We start from the raw sequence: 26,143 nt of genomic DNA, 5'->3' as shown, positions 1-26,143 counted from the left end.
ACCGTTAGTTGACCAAAACTGACGGATGAACTAACTTGATTGAAGTTTGCTAAATTTAGGGACAACGGGCTGGATATTTACATGTTGTATAAGTGTACTCAAGTTGCAAATAAAAGTGAGTCCAACAACTGTTAGATGCTCAAGTTCACAAAAACAGAAAGGTACAGGACAATCTCAGTATCAAAGTGTGACTAGCCATACCTAGTAAAATTAAAATAATAAAAATAACCAACGCTGAATAATCGTTAGGAGAAAAAATTATTCAGATTTCATATAACCCTGACCCTTCAGTTACATGGGGAGCTGGTTCTGTTCTATTCCCCCTCAAGCTACCTAGCTTCTATAGGCAAAAAATAAAACCAAAAAACCACTGATTTAAGACTTTATTAAAAAAAAATTCAAGTTATTTTGGGGAGTCACATTTGTGTTATATGTTCATCTCTTCTTCTGTCCTTTAAGCTATATTTTGTTCCTTGGTAGTGTCCAAAACCTTCAAGCTTTTCTTCATCATGAAGGGAATGATTTTAATATTTACTCATTCTTGAAGTCATTGTGGTTAGTGCATCAGTACCTGTTCACACATTAAAAGAGCACTTCAATATTCTCACTTGTTGTCATCTCAAGTTCTCAAATAGCAATGATATTTTAAACTGATCTTTCTTTTGCACAAAACCATGTAATATTAATTTTAAACTATTTTCTTCATGCTTCATTGACATTATAATATCATGATAAAAATTTGGTTAAAGACTCACGAATTTTCATCATCAATAAAATGAACTTCTTGTTGGTACAAGATCATTTATCTGAAAGTTGAAAGTAGAAACTTTCTTCTTTTGTCCCCTGAACATGACTTCAACTTCTACCAAAAATGTTGCACAAACTGGTCGATGGTCTGAAAACTTGAATTCTTTACGCACATACGAAAGTTGCTGTAGTCCCGTTCCATGCCACAAGATTCTGTCACACCTGCAATCCATAATCATTTCCATAATCATTCAGATATTAGAAAGAAAAAAAAGAGCTAACATACACTTTGATACCTCAGATGTTTACTTATCTATATACAAATTGTTCAAAGAGCAAGTATGCACTTTTGGATACTCATCGGCTCCAGTGCAAACTCAAGTTAGCACTCACTTCAAGACAAAATATGAACCAAACTCTTTTTATGGATTGAGATAAAAGTCTGATTGCACTCAACTGGTGTCCAAACATAACATAACTAGTTGACAACTTTGAACAATTAGTATAGAAAATAAACTTTCTGAGGCCAAAGCAACACAAGTACTATTTTTCAAGGACCAAATAGTATAGTTATTTAAAGAAACATCTTGTCTCAAATTCTTGAAATTGACAACACCTACCAAGCTGGTGTTCTCCTTTTGTTCTTTGAAACTTTTACACCTTCAGCATAGTAAGTATCTGAGTTGAAGGCATATTTATAAGTAGGTGCAAAGTAGATCTTCCCCTCTTTCCACCCCTTAAAAACACGACCTGCTTCCCTTTCCATTTTAAGCTATATGAAAAGCATAATCAGAAAAGTAACTAAAGTCACCACAAAAAACAGATACACTCAGAGGAAATCCAGCAAAATTTTCAGCAGATTATCATTCATGAACATATCAATACAATTATCTTTCATCTCATAGTCATAGGTCATAGTTTTTTGTCTGTTTAACTGAAAACTATGAAAATTGAACACCAAAATTAGGAAGAATCATAATGCATATTATATCTTGGGGATTAAGATAATAACAATGGCATGAACAGACTCTCCCAATCAGAAAATGACAACATACATGATGTTCAGAATTTCAAATTAATATGAAAATATTCTTTGCCATTTGGCAAGGGAAGCTACCTGATCCTTGTTAAAAAGTGCAGGCCAATCTTTCATTTCCACAAGCCTTTTTGCGTCATCCTTGCTCAAAGAAATTCTGTAATTCAAGTCTCCAAACCATATGATTCGGCTGGAGAAATTTTTCTCATATTATCAGAAACATTTGGTCTATAAATATTAAAGTTATACACAATTGAATAGAGAAATATCTGCAATACAAGTCTTAATGAAATAGTTTCAAATGATGCTCACTCATGATCTAATATTTTGTCAGGCATTCTGCTATTTTGTGTTTTGCAAATCCTTGGGAACTGAGTGTTCTTTAGTATCTCTATGACATCAAGATTCCTGCGAAGCTCATCGCCCTCTTTCTCACCGGAAGCGAGATGGCTGCAGATAAAGCAAAAACTTGTCTGATAAAATGACATGCTCACAGATATACACCCCTGCAGCCACAGAACAAACATGGAAATGTAGATAGTGAGTTAATTTTGATCTTTAAAAATTGTTTTTCGTATGCACTTGCATTGAAAAGCTTTTGCAAACTACCTTGTTTCCAAGGCACCCCATGATCCCGCGACTAATGCGACATACTCTTAAATGGCCTACATACTGAACAAGCTCCTTCCTCATCCAGACAGTAACAAAGATACCAACCATTTGCTTAGCGGTAACAAGATTGTATTTCATCTGGTTAGCAGCCAAAGCAACAGAAATTGGGAAACTGTCGTCTTCCTCCTCAGTGGATGAGTCTTCTAAATTGAAATTTGATTCTTGGCAGCGAAAACAGAAATCTTTGGCAGCCTTCCTTTCCATTTCAAGAATACAGTTACAGCTTTTTAGCTTCTTTTCATTTAATTTCTTTAACGTTTTCTTAATCTTCTTGTAAGAGGGCTTTGCGAAGAATGATGACCCACCAAATGATGCAGTGGGTCTTAGTGCTTTAGAAGCCAAATCTGAAGGACCATTTAGTGAATGGTTGATCAAAGTAAGCCACTTTGCAGCAGGCTCATTATCCTCTAGTACCAGCACATTTCCAGCATTTAGAGGGACAATCTCCTGAAAGCTAAAAAGTTGGAGAAACAAATATTACATCGAGATGAAATTAAAGTAGAAATCTCCAATTATACTGGTTTAACAGATGATAAGTCAGAAAGGTCACAGTTTTTAGATTTGAAAACAATAAATTGTCTTTTCTTTGACAAAATGAGGTAAGGAAGGATCAAGGATTGGTAGTTAACTTAAAAGAAAGGGCATATCCTTGTATGGATTAAAATTATAAGCATGAGAATGAGAAAGAGCATACCCCAAAACATACATATCCGGTTCATTGTGGACCTGAAGAAAATCACTCAGATCAAGGTTTTCGCTGGGGCATTTCCCTCCAACATTCCATGTAGCCGCAAAAACTCTGTTAAATGCAAATAAATAACTGTGATCACAAATATGGTCTTAACTAATAAAGTTGTGAAAGCAGGAAGTTATTGAGAAATAAATATTCTGATAAATACCTGAAATCCTGAAGTGCTTCACTAGAAGACATGGAAGGTTCTGAGCCTCGACTTCCAAGGGATAAATCAGAAAGTAGTTCTGCAAATAAACACAAGCTATAATCAATTTATAAGCAAGGAAAGTTGGATATTGCACCAAGTGATCATGCGAAGAGGAACTTTGTTTTAGAATGAAGGTGTGGCTGAATCGTGTGAAGTTCTGTTATTCTTAACAATACCTTTGGTAACAGTAACAAGAGAACTTACATACAGTAAAAGTACAGGGCATATTCTGGATCATATTCTGGATAATGGAGAACAACAGGAAATGATAAAGTGGGACATGTAATTCATTCTGGTAAACCTGCTTACAGTTTAACCTTGAATATATTCTCAAACTTGGACTAAATCACTAGATGTTCCACCTTATCTTATAATTTTACATGGCTATCAAGTCAATTCATCATCTAATCTTAATAGATTTTACCAATATTCCAAAAAATCTTACCAAAAGAAATTCTTCCAAACACTGGTAATACATAAGAATATCATATTACTAAACATAAAAGGTATATTCTTTTCTCAAATCTCAACCCCTACCTATTATCTCTTAACAGTAAGAAGGAATTTCGTGTGTGAAGATGAAAATTAGATGTTGTGGATAATTATCAAAGATAACGAAAATGCATCCATCATACTTGCTTCATTTATTGCAGTGACTGAGAAACCCAAGCATGAATATATTCTTACACATCACAGAAAAAAAAAAGTCTTCAAATGTTCCACTCAGCCACTCTGAATTTCCTGTTAATCTGTTAGGCCAGCTCATCTCCTCATCTTTACAGTTCAGATGGATAATTTTAAAATATATCATGTGCTTAGACAAACAAATGTTGGAGGAACAAAAAGGTTCCAGTCTTTCAGTGAAAGAGAAACAAAGAGGCAATAAATATTCTTCAACAGGAAAGCAGTGATAGGATTAAATATTCTCTTGAATAAAAAACTAGTGATTTAGCCTTTTCAGGAAAGCAAATTCAAGTGTTGGACAATATCTCCAAAAGAAAAAGTAACAATGTCTATGCTGGTGAGCCATAACCGAAAAGAAAAAAAAGATTATTCTAGCTTTTCCACATCTTTATACACATGACCAGCAAGCTGTCTGCCTCTATTTAGTTGAAACAAATTGAATTTCCATTGAACTCACCATGTGAATCAACTGAGCTTCTTTCCATTGTCCTTCCATTTCTCTCTTTCATAGTCAAAACTCTCCAAAATGGCTGAAATCACATTAAAAAGAATAATTTCAGGAAATCAGCAATTAATCTTGATTGTGCTATAAACATTTCCCAACTAATATACAGCCAGTCCCATGAGCCATTGAATACCTTCATCACAGTGAATTAGAGACACAGAAACTAGAAGAAATGTCATATTATTACAAACTAACAATAGATATAAAAGAGATGAAACCTGCTTTTTCCTCTGCAGATTGCTTTGTAGCATATCTGACATTGTTCTCCTATCCTCAAATTCATTGTCCATCTGAGTATTCAAGAAAAGGGGTGGGGGAAGGAAGATATGTTAGTTTATTCAAATCATTATATTTCAAGAAATTAATTACTAATGCACATCAAATTAAATGCAGGGCAAAACAAAATAAATTAAAATCTTTAGGTTACTTGCAACACATGGAGAATTCAATTTGGATCCTCTGCAACCAAATTGGGAGAAAAAGCAATATAGAAATCATGACATTGAGAGGAAAACAATGCAACAAACATCAATTCTTCCACATGATTCCAGAACTCCAAAATCACAGCAATTTTTACACAAAATGGCATTGAATAATATTCAAGAAGAAGCAAATCTGAGTCATTTGGGAAACATGGTACCCTTCAAAAATGGATTTAATCCCAAATGTGATTTCTAATTCTTATCTTCCTTCAAGAGTCAAATTATCAAACAGGATGTGTTCATGGAAACATTATAAACAAAGAAAGAGGGGAAGAAAAACAAGAAATAGGAACCTGAAGAATCCTTGTAACTGAGAACTGTGATGAAGGGTGGAAAGTTGGTGTTTGAATTTGAAGGAGTCAGAAGACACACACATTCATGTGATAGGAAACAAGGTTTTGAGGATTTCAAAAAAGATAGAAGAGGGGACAGACAGAGAAATAGGTATATAGGTGGTGGTGTTGCAAATAGGGAAGAAATTGGAATTGTAAATTTGAGGAAACAAAACATTAAAAGGAAAATGGTCAAATGGGAGAACCGAATAGAATTAGAATCTGAAATGTCCATTCATTTATTAATTAATATTATTAATTGAAGGGTGTGTGTGAGAGAAAGGTTATGATTCGTCCTTTTGTTGTTTGTTTTGTTGTTGGTATGGGAAAAACAAAAAAGAGTTTCTTTTCTTTTCAAGAAGCAAAGGAAAAAGAGTTTCTAGTCAGAGAGATAGATTCATTAAATGCTGAGAATTGTTTTGAAGTTTGAACCTCGTCCTTTGAACTAGTACAAGTTTGAATGAGTGCTTCAACTTCAAGGGTAGAAAAGAAAGTAACTGACTCCACGTGTGTGTGTGTCTGCAAATAAGATCACAATAGTACTACGAAGCAAAGTTGACGGTTAAAGCTACGTTGTTTCCAATGAGAGTTACAACAAAATGTAGCTTCTGCCTTGTGCTATGGAATGACCTTTACCCTTTTACTTCATTATTTTTTACTGTAACTTCATTTTATATCTATTTACAACAATGATATATACACACCTCATATTTTATACACTTTATTTTCACATGTTTTTATTTCTATCTCTCTCCTCTTATCATCTATCACATCTTATACTTTCTCTCTCTTACTTTTTCTTTTCTTCCTATCTCTCTCATCCTCCACCTCCTTCCACCTCATCTTTGAGGTGTGAAGGAACCATTATTCATCTACTTATATCGGAAAAATAAATCACAACTTTTCAAGTTGATCCCTGACCCCTTCACGACTTATAATCTCATATGTCCACAAATTTATACTACTTGAGTTATTCTTTTGGAAATACCTTAATTAAATTAACAATGTAAAAGAGTTTTAGGAGTCATTCAATTAGATTCATTAATTTAGCGTGTCTCATGATTTAGGTTGAATTCAAAAATATTTAAAACAAAAAATGGAAAGGTATAATTGTATGCATCTGTGAAACGGAGTGTTTATGAATTAAACTCAAATATTATATTAATTATAAATATTGTGTGCAACTAGGTAAAAGTAAACTTCTATATTGGTATTATTGATTGAAAATTTAAGGAAATTAATAATTCGTTTTTATTGAATAACTATTTTAGAAGATGGTAGATTTTTAAAAGGAAAATATAATGATTTTATTTTTTATTTAGTAGGACATAATGAGATTTTTATTTTCATCAACTTATTGAATCAATGCTTGAATTTCTCCAATCAATTAAACATGTTAAAAATATTTTTGAATGATATTTCTGAACTTAATTAAAGTATTAATTTTAATCATTTTGATTATTATTACTATAGTTTTCTTTCAATTAATTTAATTTTGTATTGCATTATAAATTTATTTCTAATATCACAATAAACTTATAAAATGATTTTCAAATTTCAACTAATAATTTTCAAAGAAATATTTCATGAAATAAAATGATTACTCTATCCACCAACAAAGTGTTGGTAGTAAGCAAGTTAGGATAAAGTCACTAATTAAGTTTACGTAGTCATCATTAGATCTTGCCTGAAGTACCCTTTGAAGCTTTCCGTTAACTCTCAACAATCATGAGAACAGGGACAATGAGATTTTCTTCAAGGAAGAGAAATGGTGCATTTTTGGGAAATTTTCATTATAGCTTTGTAAAGCATTAATCATGATTTTCTAAGAAAATAATCAAGACCATGCACCATCTTGTATGCATTCAGGCTTCCGCTGCTGACATAAGTGGTGCATGTGCATTTTCGGGATTTCGCCTAGGCTCCTAGTCCGGGTTCGATCCCCTCTGAGATAAAAAATAATACCTTGTGGCCAGGGATATCACTACCGTATCCCGAGCCAAATTATTCATGTGATCATTTTCCTCCGTAGAGACTGGTGGCCAAAGGAAAAAATATATATATTTCTGTTGTTGTGCTTAAGAAAGTTTGTTCGCGATTATATAATTAGAACGCAATGCATTAGAAAAAAATTATATTAGTTTTTCATATTTAACATGCATGTGTATAGAACACATTTTCGAACCTTGGACATCAACAATATTCTTTTAGAACTAGTTCTCTCAACGACGTTTTTCTAAGATTAAAACTAGAAATATTGCTTAAGAAAAATAAATAATCAATAAGAAATCATATTATTAATTACAATAACGATTGAAGATATCAATTCAAGTAAACTTTTGTTTTATTATTCACAAAATTTGACTGATGTCCAATTGGAACAAGGGCATTGCATTTGGAAATTATGAACTCAAACAAATTATGGCTAAAGTTTTTTAATTAATGAATTCTTTTATGTAACAAATGGGCTGCAGAAAATCTTGCTACATCCATTTTGACTATGGAGAGGTGTTGAAAATTAAAGTGGCCATGGTCATGTAGACATGTAGTCTAAAATCATGAATGAAGTGGGTCCTTTAACAAATTGTTAAAATGGTCAAAACCATATAATAGGCTTACAAAGAGGCTCTTCCAAATGGATGAATGGACGGTCAAAGTAAAGTCCCCATCATCAAATGGTCCAATCTAAAAGAAACTGAATGAATGTTGGCTCTTTTTCAACCATGATGCAATTGCAATCAAAAGGAAGAGAAAACAAAGCTGAAAATTGAAGCCAGTTATAAAGGGTAGAGCTAAATAGCATGGTCCCATATATGATTTTGATGATAAATAAATTAATTGATTCAAGATTTTGTGGTACTACGCCAGCCTAGAATAACACCAAAATGGCGGCATTGAGGAAAGCACTTCATTCTCAATCTCCCCAAAATAAAGGACCATGACCATTTGCTTTTTCATGTGGCAAAGTAAAGTGGGGCTGCTTCACTCCCACTTCACAGACACATTCCTTGATATTCCTGCTTTCATGCCTCATAATCCAATCTCATTAACCCCAATTTCAAGTTATCATCACCAATTTTCAAGTGAGCTAGCTCTTCTTCTAAGGAGTGATCAGGATACAATGTATGTTCTCCATGACCCTCTTTTTTTGTATTTTTGTTCTTGTCTCTCTAATAAAACAATTATACATCAACAAAAAATTAGTTCAAAAATTAATAATATATTATTTTTTATTAGAAAAAGAAAACAGATAAGTTAGTTCACTTTTTTGCATAAGGGTTGAGATGAGCAATTTGCAGACAACTTGTGTCCCTTTCTCCCCTTCCCTTCCGGATCATGTCATGGAGCTTAGTTGAAACCTTGAACAGTAAAAGTGGCAGATGTTTCAGCATCACATATAAGTTATCATATTTAATATGAACATGTTGCTATTTTGCAAATCCAGTGTGTGGTTGGAATGTAGCACTATCTGATCAGCTCAGAATTTGGAAAATTTCTAATTACTGTTTTGATTGATTATACACATAAAATAATTAAAAATAAAAAGTTAAGGTGATCTGCCATATGCTTGCGACAGCATATTATTAAGACACATGATTGTTAAATTGGAATAAAAAGTTCCCAGTAATTAAATTTCGAATATACGGTCCCATAAGATATTTAAATTCCGGAATTAGAGACAGCACGTGATCAACTCTGAGAAAAGGGACATTCTGATTGGAAGGGTGCTCATAAAAATATGCTGGTACAATTAAAAGGACTGGATTGTACAAAATCAATTTGTATTATGGATCTTAAAGTGTTTTTATCAATGAAGTGTCAAATTCTTCAGATGTCTATTTCTTTGTGTTTACATATTCATTCATTCTTTCATAAAAAGATGTAAAAGATGTTAATTACTAGCAGTATTGGCCCGGTTGGTAGTTGTTGAACACATTTCTTACCAAGTCAATGGTTCAAATTCTAGGATTTTTTTTTTTTTTTTGTGAATTCTAGGATTACTTTGAAAGAGTTAATTTCACCTTTGGTCAATCTATCATATGATTTGGCTCCATCTTATTTAAAACAAGCGATTTTGATCCCTACCGTTCTAACTTGTACAAATTGGATATGTCCGTCAATTTGAAATCCAATGTCTAACTCAAGCCGCCGCTTAGCTTGCCTTCATCAATGACGTGGCTCTATTAATTATGCCATTGGTAAATAACTAAATAATAAATAAACTAAAGTAAAAGAAATAATTAAAAACGGAATTAAAAAAGCCTACAATTTATCACACATGTTCTTCTTCCGCTTCTCTCTCCTTCTCTCGTGTTCATCTTCCTCCTGCAAAATTGGAGAGGGTTTTCTGAAGATTGAAGGCTCTTGACAAAGGGAACATCAAATATGTTCTTCATGTTCCTCCTTCCTCTCCTTCATTGATTAAAGTTGAGTTGTTGCTCTCTCATGTCTGAGAAAGAAGAAAAGTGTTTGTTTCTGAATACTATAAGAAAAAGGGTGCTATTAGCGTCAGCCACGACGCCGATGCTAATTTAGACTAGTTAGCTTCATTCTGACCAACACAAAGCTAACTCAAAACAAGGTTTTAAAATGAAAAACCACGTAAAACTTTGAGTCGGACGATCCAACACTAACTTGCACCGGCAAACTGATACTTAGCGTTGGTTGATGGCCGACGCGAAATTCACCGGCAACCATAGCATCTACTTGCCGACATGTAGCGGCGGCTCATGTGCGACACTAGATTTGCCGATGAATGTTCCATTGGACTGGCCGACGCATTGTTGTCAGTGTACAAACGGGCCTCAAAACTTAGCTTCTGCAGTGTCCGACTCTAATTTATCAGGTTGCCAAGACATCAAATTAATTCTGTAAAAAAAAATCAATTTGAACCAAGAAGGGACCAACTACATTAACTTATGATAAACTTCACATTTTAACGATAGGATAGATTTTTATTACAGAAACAAAGATTAGAATTTATGCATAAGTTAGAATATTCATTGGTGAATACTTAAGGGAATGACACACTAGTTTGCTGTTTGTGAAAAACAGATTATCTTATAAGTTTTATCAAATTACTAATTATTGATTTTTCCTCCAGTAACAAAAAAAAAATAGTAGTTATTGGAGAAATTCGTGTGACAACCACAATATATACCATTATAAGATGATCTATATAACGTACGTGATCGAACAATTCTATTAAATGAGGATGTTCATTCCACTACTCAATAAAGTATAAAACTGTGAATTATTGAAATTTAGAAGAAGAAAGAAAGAAAAGACTGATGAGTTAAGAAAATCTAAGTCAATGCCTTGTGTATATACACAAGGTGTCGGATGCTCGTCTAACTAATAGACCACATGTGAGATGAAACCAACTTGCTGAATAATATACCACCCTGATCATGCAATTATAAAGTTTTGGGGATCATTGGTCAAGACTTCAAAATGGAATTTTTTTTTTAATATTCGTTTAGAAATCTAAAATGCTAATATTTTCTCACGATCCAAACTTACAGTTCATGACGAAGACATGAGAAGGGCAAAACATCCGGTAGTTCAAGCCATAATTTAATTGGTGAAATATTTCAATAATAATCAAAATAATTTAGATGTAATAAAATTAAAATTAAATATTTTAATGATTATCTACAACAATCATATAAGCTCTTCCAAACGGGCCAAAGTAGGAAGGTAGGTATCTTAGAATTTTTGCGTGAACAGAAGCGAAAAGAACTTCACCATACCCAAAAGGCCAAAATCTACTATCTGCCTAATTCAGAAATCATACACTAAATACAAAATCCATTTGAAACAGCATTAAGAAGTTAAACTCTAGCAAGGAACATTAGTGACTGCATCTGGTATAAACAGAGACCATGACTTCCTATCCTACATCTGAACAAACAATACTGAACAATTACACGAACATTGATAAAATTCCAAGCAAACAAAAGATGAATTATGACTGCAATGCCATCATAGAAACTGACTCAGGCTCGTGTCCATGAACTCTCAACCGATATATACAAGTGTGTGAAGGGTTTCCATGGTTTGACGTAAAATCGAGCCTTATTGTGTTGATAACACCAGAACCTGCTGAATTCAACACATTGAATGTTTGCGCATTGCTCTTCTCAAGATCATATGAAAATTCTGTGAGGAGAAACATCTTTTCAGTATCAACTATAGAATCTGCATTACGCCCTTGCAGCCAACCGGAGATCCTGCAGTCTTTGGGAGCACTTGATCTATCATATGCAACACTCTGTTGAAAACAAAATTATCAGTAATTAAAACCAAAAGTACTAAAAGAAACAGTGACGTAATGAATAAAGAAAAATGCAGAGCAAAGAACTCTTGTACCAGAGGCTTCAAGAAAAAATTTGCACATACAAGCATTGTCCAGTGTAAACAACATATCATATGGAATTCAGTCAGTCAATGTACATGCCTACATGGCCTTACTGTAAGCAATTCTAATGTTGTCCTCCCTTACTGGCTCACACAAATACAAATCCCACAATGCAGTAAAAAAAAAAATAGGACAATTGGAGCACAACAACGCAGGATTTTCTATATAAACTATTAAGGAGATTAATAGAGTCTAGCAAAAGATCACCTAAGCATGACTGGTTGTGTTTGAGATATAGAAAAGAATGAGATTTAACCAGGAAAATTGTTATCATGCAATACCACCTATGGACCAGATATTAGCCAAAATCTTTCACAATCACCTATGATCGATTTTCTAAACAAATTTAATAACCTCAAGAACAGTAAAGGTTCTCAAAAAATTCAGTTATTATATTCTCTTCTGGTCCCACAAATACATTTGATATGATAAAGTATGTTACATCAGCATCTATTAATCAATCTTCAAATTTTAATATGTCAAATAAAATCCAATCATCTGAATCGTCACTAATCCATGGTATGAGAATTTGACAGTTTATTTTAGCTGTTTTAACAAAATATATGCTTCTTAATTAACTTCTCAAACTTTAGCAGAAGACTAATTTATTAGTTTGATTTGATCTATATCAACAACAAATGTAAAGCTATTAACATAGCATGAAAGAAAATTGAAATGAAATGGTTAAATCAACAATACATACATCAAGAAAATGAAATGAAAACTAGTAATTAAGCAAAGGGCTTCCGAACTGGATAGGCATAAGCAGAAAAGTTTTAACTTTTAAATCCTATTAAAATCAACCCCAGTTGAAAAAGGCCAGCAAAGATCATCGTGACTTACTAACTAGGATATAGCTGACAAAGCAGTTCACTGAAAAATGATTATAAGAAGTCCAAGGCTCTAACCTGACAATAATAGTACAACCTACCAATATAATGATGATACTGGCCTTAATCCAAAATTTTGGGGACAGACAAGAAAGTTTATAAATCAAATTCACTTCAGATCTATGTTCCACTCCATATAGACAGGGTATGAGTTTCATATCTGAGATAATGGTATATGAAATACAAGAACAGAAGTCTTTTATTAGTGTTGAGAAGTCTCACATTGATTAGAGATATGGTTAAATAAGTCCTTATATAGGGTAGAGCAATCCTCACCCTTAAGTTAGCTCGAATTCTAAGAATTAGGATGAATCAAACCCACCATAATGCCCTATAGTGAGTCTTGCATAATACTCTAGGGAATGTTAACTTTAACAAATTTTATGATACTGTTAGGACCCAGATCAATGAACAATTGAAATCAGTAATGCAATGAGAGAAATATATGTGAGAGCTTTATTGAACTTGTAAAATGGACTACAGAAGGAATGGAGAAATCTCCTTTAATTCCTTTACTCAGAGCAGAGCTCCGCTTAGGAAGTTAGCACTTCCTAATCATTTTCAATACTACAATATCAAAAGGTATCCTCAACATTCCCTCTCCTATTCCTTATATTCTGATACTGACTTGCCAGCTCTCATTCCCCACCTGTCACCTCTCCTAACTAACTTAGCCACTATTTCCCTTCTTACCCCTTCTAGAATACACCTGAAAGATTCTAGGCCTATTTGTCCTATTATGGATCAGCTCCTCATGTGGCAATGATGTAGAAATAGGAATCCTATCAACATCCCCTCCTTCAGCAGCAACCTTGTCCTCAAGGTTGAATGTTGGAAATTGACTTTGTATCATAATGGTCTCCTCCCATGTAGCCTCCTCAGCAGGCTTCCCCTTCCACTGAATCAGAACTTGTTTGGTGTCTTCATTTTGCTGGTTGACTGTTCGGGTTGCGAGCACAGCCACAGGTTCATATTCCCCCATTTGATCATCCCCTATAAGTTCAGGAAGAACCTCATCCTCTTGATAGTTTCCTACTGCCTTCTTAAGTAAAGAAACATGGAATACTGGGTGTACTCTGGACCCTGGGGGAAGTTTTAGTTTGTAAGCAACAGCTCCAATGTGTTCCAAGATAGGATAAGGGCCATAATACCTGGCTGCTAACTTAGCATTGATTCGTGTTACCACTGATTGTTGCCTATGAGCTCTTAATTTGACAAAAACCCACTCTCCTACATTAAAGCACTGATCCCTCCTTTTCTTGTTAGCATGTGTCTTCATTTTCTCCTGCGCCCGAAGCAAATGACTCCGCAATTGTCGCAAAGCCTCATCTCTATCAATCAAATCCCTCTGAACTGCTTCTACCCTTGTCTCTCCCTGTAACCAACGCGTAAGTGTGGGTGGGGTTCTGCCATAAACCACTTCAAAAGGGGTTGTTCCTGTAGACACATGGTAATTGGTGTTGAACCAATACTCAGCCCAATGCACCCAAAGTACCCAGGTCCTGGGTTGATCAGAAATAAAACACCTTAAATAGGTTTCAAGACACCTATTTACTACTTCTGTCTGTCCATCCGACTCCGGATGATAGGCTGAACTCATCCTAAGTTGTGTGCCCTGTATCCTAAATATTTCTCTCCAAAAGCTGCTCATAAAAACAGGATCGCGGTCACTGACTATGGATGTTGGAATTCCATGAAGCCTCACTATCTCCTTGCAAAATACCTCTGCGATACTCCTTGCTGTATAAGGGTGTTTGAGAGGAATGAAGTGAGAATATTTGGACAATCGATCAACCACGACCAATATGGCCTCAAACCCCTTGGACTTAGGTAGTCCTGTGATAAAATCCATAGAAATTTCATCCCATACCTGTTCTGGAATAGGTAAAGGCTGTAGTAATCCGCCGGGAGAAGTTGCTAAGTACTTTTGACGTTGACAAATATCACAGTTTCTCACATAGTCTTGTATGGTACCCTTCATGCCCACCCAGTAAACATTAGCAGCGATTCTACGATATGTTTTGTTGAACCCGGAATGACCTCCTAAGGGAGAAGCATGGAACTCATTCAAGAGTGTGGGAATGAGTTGAGAGGTAGAAGGAATTACCAACCTGCCCGCATACAATAGGACCCCTTGTTTGTATTCATATCCTGGCTTTGCATTAGGATCATGGAGCAACTGTCTAATGATGTCTTGAAGCTTTTCATCTTTACTAACCTCAGATTGTACTTGTTGACCCTGTTCCCACAAAGGAAAAGATGTGATTTGGCTCAACTCTGCTCCTTCGTGTATCCGGGAAAGGGCATCTGCTCCTTTATTCATTTTCCCTTGTTTATAGACTATTTAAAAATCATATCCCAGCAACTTTGCAGCCCAGTTTTGTTGTTCCGCTGTGACTATTCTCTGCTGCATCAGTTGTTTCAAGCTTTTCTGGTCAGTGGACACAGTAAATCTTCTTCCTATCAGGTAAGGTCTCCAATGTTGTATTGAAAGGACCACAGCCATTAGCTCTTTCTCATACGCAGACTTGGACAAGTTTCTCACTCCCAAAGCCTTGCTATAGTAAGCAATGGGCCTCTTTTCCTGCATTAGAATAGCCCCTATGCCAACACCTGACGCATCACACTCTATTACAAATCCTTTTGAGAAGTCTGGAAGAGACAATACAGGAGCAGTAGTTAGTTTCTCTTTTAATTCATCAAAGGCTTGCTGTGCAATAGAACTCCATTTGAAGTTGTCTTTCTTGGTCAACTCAGTCAAGGGCTTAGCTATCTTCCCATAATCCCTTATGAACTTCCTATAGTACCCGGTAAGACCCAGGAACCCTCTCACTCCCTTCACATTTCTTGGAATTGGCCACGTCAAAACACTTTGTACCTTGCTTGGATCCACAGCCACTCCTCTTTCACTTATCAAGTGACCCAAATACTCTATGGTTCGTTGGCCAAAGGCGCACTTCTTTTTATTAGCCACCAGTTGATGTTGGGCCAGCAATTTTAATACCTTCTCCAAGTGTTCCATGTGAGCCTCCCAACCTTTACTATATATCAAAATATCGTCAAAGAACACTAGCACACATTTCCTCAATAAATGGCGAAAGACATCATTCATGAGGCTTTGGAACGTTGAGGGAGCATTCATGAGCCCAAAGGGCATTACCAAGTACTCATAGTGACCCTCATGCGTTCGGAAAGCTGTTTTCTCAATATCTGCGTCCCTCACACGTACTTGGTGATACCCGGACTTCAAATCAAGCTTGCTGTAAAAATCTGCTCCGTGCAATTCATCTAATAACTCTTCAATCACCGGAATAGGAAACTTATCTGGAATGGTGGCCTTATTAAGCATTCTGTAGTCCACACACATCCTCCAAGTGTTGTCCTTCTTTTTCACCAAGATCACAGGACTGGAGAAAGAGCTAGTACTGTGTCTGATTACTCCTGTAGCTAACAGGTCTTGGACTTGCTTCTCAATTTCGTTTTTGTGATGGTGAGAGTACCTATAAGGTCGTACATTCACTGCCCCCTCCTTTTCCTTTAGGTTGATGGTGTGCTCCTTATTCCTCCTTGGAGGTAGCCCTGCAGGTTCCTTAAACACGTTATCATAAGAAAGTAAAAGTTCTGCCAATTCTTGTTGTCGTTGCTGTGATAGTCCAGGTTGTTCTTCTACCTTTCCCTTTTCCATTCCCCATAACTCCTGGGGAATTCTATGGCTTACTTTTGACAACACACATTGCAAAGCTACTAACTCTCTTTTTCCTCCATCGATTCCTTGCAACGTGACCCATTTCTTGTTGTACCAGAAACTCAAAATCTGTCGCTGCCAGTTCACAATCATATCTCCCAGGGTTTTCAGCCACTCCATCCCTAGAACAACATCAATTCCTCCTAGCTCAAATAGATGCAATGCCGGAGATACTTTAACTTCTCCAATCTCGAGCTCCAGCTCCTTGACTACCCCTATGGACTGATCACGTGTCCCATTTCCAAGCTTGATGCTCATGGGGGAAGTCTCCTCTACTGGCCACGCCATTCTCTGCACCAATTTCTGAGACACAAAATTGTGTGTCGCGCCACTGTCAACCAGGATTAGTACTGGAATTCCCTTGATTTGCCCTTGCAAGCGTACTGTCTTGTGGTTCTCTTTGGAAATGTGATCCAAACTCAGAACGCACATCTCTGCGTTGTCTTCTTCTCCGGATTCCTCTACTTCTACCGCAAGCTCCTTTGCCTCAGCGTCGTCACTATCTTCGTCCTCCATGACCAAGATCTTCAGGTGCTTGTCTGGGCACTGATGCATGGGATGAAAGGGTCCACCACACTTGAAGCACAGTCGTTTTTGCCTCCTTTCCATCATCTCTTTGTAAGACAGATGGGTGAAGCCTCTGTCTCTGTATCCAGCTCTCTTCTTTTCCAGAGGATTTGTTTTTTCATTCTTTGACCCGATTCCTCATGGGTTAGGTAACCCTACCGCTTCTTTCTCACGCCCCTTCACCATTACCCACTCGGATCCGGTTTTACCCGGTCCATGGAAACTGGGCCTGTTTGACCCGGAGGACCCGGTTCCTGTTCTTGGCCCATGAGCCCAACCCGTTCCTCTGGTTTCCTTTTCCACCGCTCTGGTCACTTGGAGGAGTTTTGTTCGACTCATTTCCCCCATTGTGGCCAAACTCCTAACCTTCCCTCGAATCTCCGATCGTAACCCATGGAGAAAATACCCCAAGAACTGCTTATCAGGCAACCTGGGAATTTGAGCTATGAGATACTCAAATTCGGTGATGTACTCATCCACCGTTCCTCCTTGCTTCAATTCCGTCAGCTGCTCGTAGATGTCACCATCTCCGTGACCTCCATATCTTCCGAGCAGAGCCTCCTTCAGACCATCCCATGTCAATCCTTCATCTTCTCCGATTAGCGAGTTGAAAAAGTGGATCGTAGGACCCTCCATGCTCAGCTGAGCTAGCCTCACCTTGATTTCAGGTGCGGACCCATGTACCTGGAAATAGATCTCCGCTCGCGAGATCCATCCCGCTGGATCTTCGCCGGAGAACGATGGTAGTTCCACCTTCTTCACCGCATGGCGATACTCAGAGAGCATCTCTTCACTGAGCGATTCAGGTCTTGGGTTCACAGAACCCGTTTTTCCGATTGGTAGTTCTCTCGCCGGCGTTCCCTTCGGTACTCCTCCTGAGCTGCCTTCATCAGCCAACGTCTTCCCTAAGACTCGCTCAAGCATCGCCAGCAAGCTCGCGTGATTCTCCTTCACAGTAGTTTGCACATCAGCAAGGGTGGTGCGAACTTCAGAAATCTCAGTTTCCAGAGCGTCAACCTTAGCATCCATTTGTTTCTTCTTCCTAGGTGGCATTCACTGGCTCTTCCTCGACGATCCGGTAGGTCGGACCAATTTGTTAGGACCCAGATCAATGAACAATTGAAATCAGTAATGCAATGAGAGAAATATATGTGAGAGCTTTATTGAACTTGTAAAATGGACTACAGAAGGAATGGAGAAATCTCCTTTAATTCCTTTACTCAGAGCAGAGCTCCGCTTAGGAAGTTAGCACTTCCTAATCATTTTCAACACTACAATATCAAAAGGTATCCTCAACATTCCCTCTCCTATTCCTTATATTCTGATACTGACTTGCCAGCTCTCATTCCCCACCTGTCACCTCTCCTAACTAACTTAGCCACTATTTCCCTTCTTACCCCTTCTAGAATACACCTGAAAGATTCTAGGCCTATTTGTCCTATTATGGATCAGCTCCTCATGTGGCAATGATGTAGAAATAGGAATCCTATCAGATACAGACAAGGCATGGTATTCTTAAATATAAATATACAAATATACACATAAACATAAAAAAGACAACATACACAATCATGTCTAGAAACCCATTGCATCATTTTTTTTACTATATTAGAAACATAAGCCCAAAGAGAAATATCCACTTCAAAGATGTAGCAAATTCAATTCAATACTAACATTGGAGCAGTTAAGAGAAGCAACATGGAAGTTGAATTAAAAAAATACATCTGCAACTGTACCAGCCAAAAATGAGAAAATATGTAGCCAACCATATCAATAACTTGGTATATCCATGCATCAAATCATAGGACTTAAAACAATAATTCTACAAACTTCATCCCTACTGACCCCATCCAATGCAAAACTCTTATTTAGAAACCTAGAATAAAAGTTGGTCATCTGAGCCACTTTGAATTCAATAACTTAACATCCAACACTATCTCATTCACAAAGTAGAAGGATATAGTAAATATTATACAATCTGATTGTAGTAGACTCATAATGTGAGCTGAAATGTTAAAGGACTACCAAATATTAAACATGACAATGACCTCCTTGCTGATTATAATGATATCAATGAGAATGGGATTCATTAGTAATGCTATATGGAAGCATATATTTATTTATCTTCATCAAAGACAAAAGGTCAAGTTCTTTATGACATGAGCGTTGAGCATCAGAACCTAGTCCTCTCTTTTTTTCATATTTCATTTCATAATAATAAATTATTCTTTCAGAAACCTACGAAGTGCTACAATTAATTGTTCAAATTCCACTTTGTCATCCACATTGTGAACAAGAAGAATATCATTTACTGAGTAGTGTGGCTTGATTCTAAAAAAATAAGAAAACAGGCATATATTACAATGAATGGTCAAGTCATGATTAAACCACTATAGTTTTATAAATGTTACCATCTTTATATGATTAATGTAAGTACACTCATCCATAAAAGTCCATAATGTCAAATGAAATTACTAATATATTAATTAGAGCTTTCACCTTTTGAGAAAATTTATTGGTCCTTTTGCAGAACACCTAGATGCCGTCTTCAATCAGAAATAACTATACAGTCCAAACCATGTAGTTTCACCATTTTCTTACTTTTCAAATATCTGAAATCTTGTGAACAAAAATAATTGTACCTAACTACCTACACTATATAATATGACCTTACTTTTGTTGTATACAAGAAAAGATACAAGATGTGGCTATTTGATAGATCCAATCAAAAAACGTGCAAGATAGCATATCATATACAGTGTAAACTGAGAGCACTCTATTGAGAACCATGTAGTTAATCAACTTCACTACAACATAAATTATTAAACAGGATGCATACAAAGTAATGACAATGAGAAATGACAACCCTTTAGACAGAAATACATAAGACTGAAGCATCAAGAAAGGTTTCAGTCTCAACCATATTAGTGATTCAATATCATTAGCATACAAAAATCATATAAAAAAGTACCCAACAAAAATAAAATTACAGTTCAAAAGAAAAAAACTATACAAGCACGAAGCTATAACAATCACACCTTATAAATGCATAACTCTTTCAAATGAAAGATAACAGCAATAAACATCATACATTCATGAATCAAAATGGCCTATAATTGTTTCTCTTATCAAATGCTTGATTTGAAAAGCCAGTATATGGACATCCTAAAAAAAAATTAGGATCCTAGACCATATGTTACTCATAAATCACCCAAAGGACAAAACTTATAATAAATAAACTAGTTTCGACAAGACCATATATTAGGATCCTACATAACATGAAATTTGTGACTCATCTTCCAAATCAAAGAACTGAGTTTGCCACAATTAGAAAGCGGGCATGTAAGTTCATACAGGAAATCCACCATGCATGTGTGTAATCAAATTGCCTATACCAAACATCTCAACTACTTGAAGTTTTCAGGAATTCAAGAAAGCACAAGAATAAATTACAAAATACACAACTAACAGATTGGCATGAGGCATAATGGCATGAGTGCAACAATTGATTAGATTTAGAATGAATAAATTGCATCACCTTTGCTATATGCTCCAAGGTAACAGCCTCAGGGATGATGTCAGTGCGCAGCCTAATCTGAACAAACCCGCTACTACCCTTCAATGGAAAACACTGTCCTGGCTCGCCAAAGCTGGGTTTCAACATCTTATCAGCATTGGGGTGGACACTGGAAAGTAACGAGAGCCAGTTGCCCCTCCGAACATCATAGGGCTCCGAATGCCTCACAACCGCCGCTCCACCACTTCCAAGAGCATAATCCACCATCCCAAGCCCATCAGCAGCGTGCTTCTCAATCTCCTTCCGAATCACCCCTTTCGCAAACTCTCTTATCTCATCCAAACCACCACCCTCATACCCATTCCCCTTCACCTTCCTCAAATCCACAACAAACTTCTCAAACTCTTCCTTTGATAGCCAATTTTCAGCCTTCAACTCACTCAAATATCTCTCCAATTTCTCTCCCTTCGACTCTAAATTCTTCAATTCACCCTCCAAATAAGCGCCTTTTTCTTCAATTTTCACATCGAATTCCTTCCTCAACCCGCTAACCCCATCCTCAATCTTCTTATCCATCACATCCACCTGCACCTGAATCATCCTCGCCGTGTTCTTCAGCAACCCCTCCATATCTGAAATCTTCCCCTCGAATTCCGACAACCCCGAGTACCCAACCACAGCAACGTCATCAGATTTCAACGCAAGCCGGCGAATCAACTGAATCAACCCAGCAAGCACAACCAAAAGCACAAAATTCTTAGCCAAAATCCTCGCCACCGTGACCCACCGCGGCTTCTCAGCCTTCGTCGGAGACTTCCTCGCCCTTCTCACCGGCACAGCGGTGGAAACCGTCTTCGCCGCCGGCTCTAAATAAGCCTCGCCGCGGATCGAGTGGTGGCTGAGATCCCGGCCAGCGGAGGGCGTCTTTGCATCGACGGCGGCAGGTGAAACGGCGACGTCGTTGGCGAGAAGTTCGAGATTACTGGCGGTCTTCTTATCGGCGGCGATCACGGGTCTCCGTCGCGTCCCCGGGTTCGCCGCCGTGATGGAGAGGGTGGAAGCCGACATCGGAAATCGGCGAGAAACCGCTTCAATTTGAAATAACCGCTTGAATTCAGTTTTGAATGTGGGAAACCCTAATGTGGAGAATTTAGAAAATTTTTGTGGGATCTGATAATAGAAATGGAAGGAAGATGAAGGATTTGAATGAAAAGACAGTTTTTTTTTTAGTGAAAGAAAATTTGATTTGATTTGGAAGTGAGTAGTGAAATTCGAAGCGGGAGGGGAGCGGGGTTACCGACGCGACTGGTCATCGCGTATGTGTGGTCTTTGCTTACTGGGCCTGGGTTTGCTAGGGCCCAGATACACAATTATTGGATCTGTATTTTTTTCCTTCAAAAATAATAATAATTATTATTATTATACTAAAAATGCCCCAAATTGTGTCTAGACATGCCTAGCTAATTTCATAATCATACTCCAACAAGTTCTAGAAACTTCAAACAAACCTTACAAGTTGTGCAACAATTGTGTTATATTTGAGGATTTGTTCGTACTAATATATGTTGTGTTCTATCATCATTTTGAAGGACAATAAACCACACCAAGCAATCATGTGTTGAATGTTTTTTTTTAAAATATTGTGTCCATTCAATGAAAAATCATGGAGGTATAAAGATTATTACATCATCTAGAACAGTAGACTCAAAAGTTGGTGGAACTTCCTCAATCCAAATCGAATTGCGGAATTCCCTTGAGCGCCTAGCTAGGTGATCAGACACCTTATTACCAGTCCTACAAACAAAAGTAAAATCAAAAGAATCAAAACATGAATTCAAGTCTCTACCATCCCTAGGAACCAAATAGCCGCCAAGCACCTATTATATGCTATATCGAATGGGGTTGGTTTGATATATGCAAGCAGAAAAGTTATACTTATGATAGAATGTGAACTTCAGTCCAAAGCATATTAGCAAGGCAAAAGGTGAAGATAGTTACTTATTTCTCATCGTTGATTTGAATTATTATCATGTGCTTCTTAGTAATAGTAAAGAAAAAGGTGAAGATAATTATCCATGGCATGGTTCTATTCCAAAACCACTATCACAGATCTTGGCTTCTTCTTCAATCCTACAAGTATTTGGCAATGGACCTAATATCTTGCCCAATAGAATCATATCTACCATAGTACTTTGCACCACAGTTGGGTCTCGCAATCTTAATCTCCTTTCTTGATTTCTTTTAAACCTCAGTTTTAAAATTTTATAATTTTTTAAGTGCTGCAATTTTTTCCTGCGGTCCAAGTGGGGCATGGTGGTACTGGTTAGTTTGTTCAAATTGTACCTTCAAGAGCTTCCTTTGTTCTAGGCTGGCTTAACAGAGGTGGTCCTTCGCTAACAAGGGTTGTTGTAGGTTGTACAATTTGGCCTAACTGTCTTAGATCACCATCTTATATTTTTTTGTCAACAATCATCTTCTAAAGCATTAAACTCAGTCGTCAACGGTATGATCTTTTACGTTAATCTTTCATTCCATCTTGTATCTTAAAATAATTGAATTAAACTCAGTCGTTAATGGTATGATCTTTTCTGTTAATCTTGAAGTGGTGCGTGGTGGTACTGGTTAGTTGATTCAAAGTATACCTTCTAGAGCTTCCTTTGTTTAATGCTAGCTTAAGAGAGCTGGTCCTCCACTAATTAGATGTAACGCTCCGATTTCTCGAGTGTCACACAGTAACTAAACCACGTGGATTTTCGTAAGGAATTTTCGTCGTTTAATTTATTATTTTTCACTAGTGACAAAGATTCATTTACTGAAAACCTCTTACCATTAATCGCGACTCAATTAAAATGAAACGTGCGGATAATTAAAAATAACCGATGTAGCCAAAATGGAAAATGTAATTAAACAAAATATAAGTACGGTGGCCACACCCATGTGTGAAAACCCACATTTGAAATCCTCAATTGTATTACAACCAAAAGAAAAGTATTTGAATCACAATGAAAGTTCAACGAAACGAAAGTAAACAAAACTCGATATCTCATCCCCGGAAACCCCAACGTGTACCACTCTCCGACTCAGTCTTCGTCATCGCTAGTGATCTCCACAATTTCAGCCTTCAAGAGATCCTCGTTCATACGCCGCTTCTTCAAAGGTGACTCAGGTACGGGCAGAGGCTCCAAGAGGGTTTATTACATTGCTCTGTTGTTCTCAATCCACTCTATCACCAAGATGACAACAATCACCGTGGTTCCCACTCAAGAAACCATTTCTAGTGTCAAGGGACCTGCAAGAACGGTGGAAATCATGGATCCTCTCAAGAAGAAGCAATGCTTTGTTGCTTTACAGAGGCTAATGGAACACCGTGATGGGTGGGTTTTCAAGAATGGAAAGGGTTTCGCTGAAGATTGCAATCTTTCATCCAAGTCATTGATGGATTTTGAGACGGTGAAACAGAAACTGGACAAGGGTACGCAAACCTTGATCAATTCACTAGTGATCTCAGAATCTTGTTTTGCAATGTCATGTCGTACTATCCTGCCAACCATGAAATTCGCCAAATTTATGAGAAATTGAGTGCTCTTTTTGAGTTCAAGTGGAAGTCTATGGAGAATCTCTAGGTAGCTGAGACTGAGAGAGAAAAAGCAGAGCAAGAAAAACCAAAACGGAAGCCTTTGCAAACCGAGGTCGTCGCTAGAGATCGGGGTGGTTCGTTGGCAGAAACGAAAAGGCAATTATCATTTGCATTGCAATCCGATAATGAAGAGAACATGTGTTCTAAGTCTATCAAAAGTCAAGCTTCTTCTAAAAAGGCCACATTTATTTCAAAGCCAAAGCAACATTTTTTGGATACCATCTTGACCTCACATAATAGCTTGTTTGGCTTGCGAAAGATGGAGGAAAGGGAAGCTGCTAGGAAGGGTACAACAGACAAAGATAACAGTTTTTCTTGATGAAAACTTGAACTCTGTTAAGGAGCTAGAGAAGTTGTGCGGTTATTCATTGACAGATTCTAGAATTTCCAATGTACTGATGGAAGATATCAGTCTAGTTCTAAAACCCGAACAAACGCCTTTTCAAAACATCACCGCCGGAAATCATGGTGGTTTGTTGGTAGAAGCTAAAAGGAAATTATCATCACCGCTTCAATCTAGTAATGAAGAGAATCTGTGCTATAATTCTTTGAAGATACAAGCTTCCACTAAAAAGGCTAGAGGTATTCCCAAACCAAAGCAACATTTTTTGGATACCATCTTGGTCTCACATAATAGCTTGTTGGGCTTGCAAAAGAAGGAGGAAATGGAAGATGCTAAGATGAGGGTACAACAAATGAAGAGAATAATTTTTCTTGATGAAAATTTGAACTCTTTTAAGGACCTAGAGAAGTTGTACGATTATTCACTCACAAGTTGCAGAATTTCCAATGCACTGATGGAAGATATTAGTCTAGTTCTAAAATCCTAGCTAGTGTGGCTGAGTAGGTAGGATTTGCTGAATAGAGAGATTCCTTTGTACTTATCTTAGGAAATTGTAAATTGATTTGTTTGATGGAATTGAATTGTGCACAATCTGAACCTCATTGTAATTTGTCAATTTACAGTTAATTAATTGCTACATTTCATTTGCCATTCCGCAGCGTTTGTCACAAGTTTGAGTTTTCTACTATACATTACTAGTATTTTATTTCTTATCACCTTTTTTAATTATTGGGAAGCGTTAACCCTATTTTGATATTCCTAATGAATCCAAATTCCAATCTTTATTTCATTGTCGGTGAATAAAAGACATACCTTGGAGTGACACAAATAGGCTAATTTTGGTAGGATCGAAGTCAAACGCTGCCTCGATATCATCGTCATCATCTTTTTGAATTGAAAACAGTCAAAGAAAATGAAAATAATGAATAGAATGAATAATGAATCATGAATATGAATTAATTAATAGTGACCATTTGGCATAAATGGAGTAATTAATGGAAGTTTGTCTATCACCTACCTTGAACATAATGCTTCCAGATCTGTCTCCCTTAATAGTGGTCTTACGACGCAGAAAAGAGTAAATGACCTTACGAGGGGTGTTTGTTGACAATTTGGCGCTGACATGACAAGTGGGGGTGGATTTGCGTCACTTGAAGCATATTTCTTTATGAATTTGCACCACACGAAGTGAATTAAATCTACTTTATCTTATTTGAATTCGTTTGGTTTCAATTGAATCTTCACCTAGAGAATACACATATTCCCTGCAAAATTCATGTTTGATTCCTCTGCCATCTCATTGAATTTACTTCCTGAATGAGATAATTTTGACCATCACATGGATCGATGATGTGGTTTGAGGATTGGAATTCATGTGGATTGAATCGAATTAAGGGAATCTACGTGTATTATTTGAGATTTATTGGAAATGTGAGAAAATTAAGAAATATCTTTTGTTTTTCCAACTCAAGATTACCCAAGCATTCACAAATCACAATTATTACCTCTTCTCTGGAAAATCACGGACGTCAAAAGGATGCATACAACACTCTTGATAAGACCCGATTTGGTCTACCTCTAGCAATATGTTCAATCAAACACATATAGTTCTCAATACAAAATT

At 36.8% G+C, this 26,143-nt stretch overlaps 2 protein-coding genes across 3 annotated transcripts; both read right to left on the bottom strand.

The window, feature by feature from the left end:
- Positions 1-245: 245 nt before the first annotated feature.
- Positions 246-5,585, bottom strand: LOC130745305 (type I inositol polyphosphate 5-phosphatase 10). Of its 2 annotated transcripts, XM_057597489.1 has the most exons (11): positions 5,361-5,585; positions 4,804-4,875; positions 4,538-4,610; positions 3,355-3,433; positions 3,150-3,254; positions 2,393-2,909; positions 2,096-2,289; positions 1,865-1,973; positions 1,368-1,519; positions 756-969; positions 246-571 (listed from the first exon to the last, which is right to left on the bottom strand). In XM_057597489.1, exons 2-10 carry the CDS (start codon positions 4,873-4,875, stop codon positions 768-770), a joined length of 1,503 nt encoding a protein of 500 aa, XP_057453472.1. In that variant the 5' UTR covers positions 5,361-5,585; the 3' UTR covers positions 246-571; positions 756-767. The 2 variants fall into 2 exon arrangements, with proteins under 2 accessions (XP_057453472.1, XP_057453473.1); XM_057597490.1 differs by lacking the exons at positions 4,538-4,610; positions 4,804-4,875; positions 5,361-5,585 and adding an exon at positions 3,934-4,098.
- A 5,564-nt stretch (positions 5,586-11,149) lies between these two features.
- Positions 11,150-21,800, bottom strand: LOC130745306 (SUN domain-containing protein 1). The gene is made up of 2 exons (XM_057597491.1): positions 20,561-21,800; positions 11,150-11,673 (listed from the first exon to the last, which is right to left on the bottom strand). Exons 1-2 carry the CDS (start codon positions 21,605-21,607, stop codon positions 11,368-11,370), a joined length of 1,353 nt encoding a protein of 450 aa, XP_057453474.1. The 5' UTR covers positions 21,608-21,800; the 3' UTR covers positions 11,150-11,367.
- Between the last annotated feature and the right edge of the window lie 4,343 nt (positions 21,801-26,143).

Source organism: Lotus japonicus, chromosome 3 (genome assembly GCF_012489685.1).
Source record: "Lotus japonicus ecotype B-129 chromosome 3, LjGifu_v1.2".
NCBI classification, from domain to species: domain Eukaryota; kingdom Viridiplantae; phylum Streptophyta; class Magnoliopsida; order Fabales; family Fabaceae; genus Lotus; species Lotus japonicus.
The sequence above is the reverse complement of the archived record's forward strand: the minus strand, read 5'-3'. Positions and strand labels throughout refer to the sequence as shown.

Coding starts and splice junctions, on each gene's coding strand:
- LOC130745306 (XM_057597491.1), bottom strand. CDS start 21,607: ATGTCGGCTTCCACCCTCTCCATCACGGCGGCGAACCCGGGGACGCGA. Junction 11,674..20,560: donor CCTTGGAGCATATAGCAAAG/GTGATGCAATTT, acceptor TGTTTTCAACAG/AGTGTTGCATATGATAGATC.
- LOC130745305 (XM_057597489.1), bottom strand. CDS start 4,875: ATGGACAATGAATTTGAGGATAGGAGAACAATGTCAGATATGCTACAA. Junction 1,974..2,095: donor GACAAAATATTAGATCATGA/GTGAGCATCATT, acceptor AAATTTCTCCAG/CCGAATCATATGGTTTGGAG. Junction 1,520..1,864: donor CACTTTTTAACAAGGATCAG/GTAGCTTCCCTT, acceptor CTTTTCATATAG/CTTAAAATGGAAAGGGAAGC.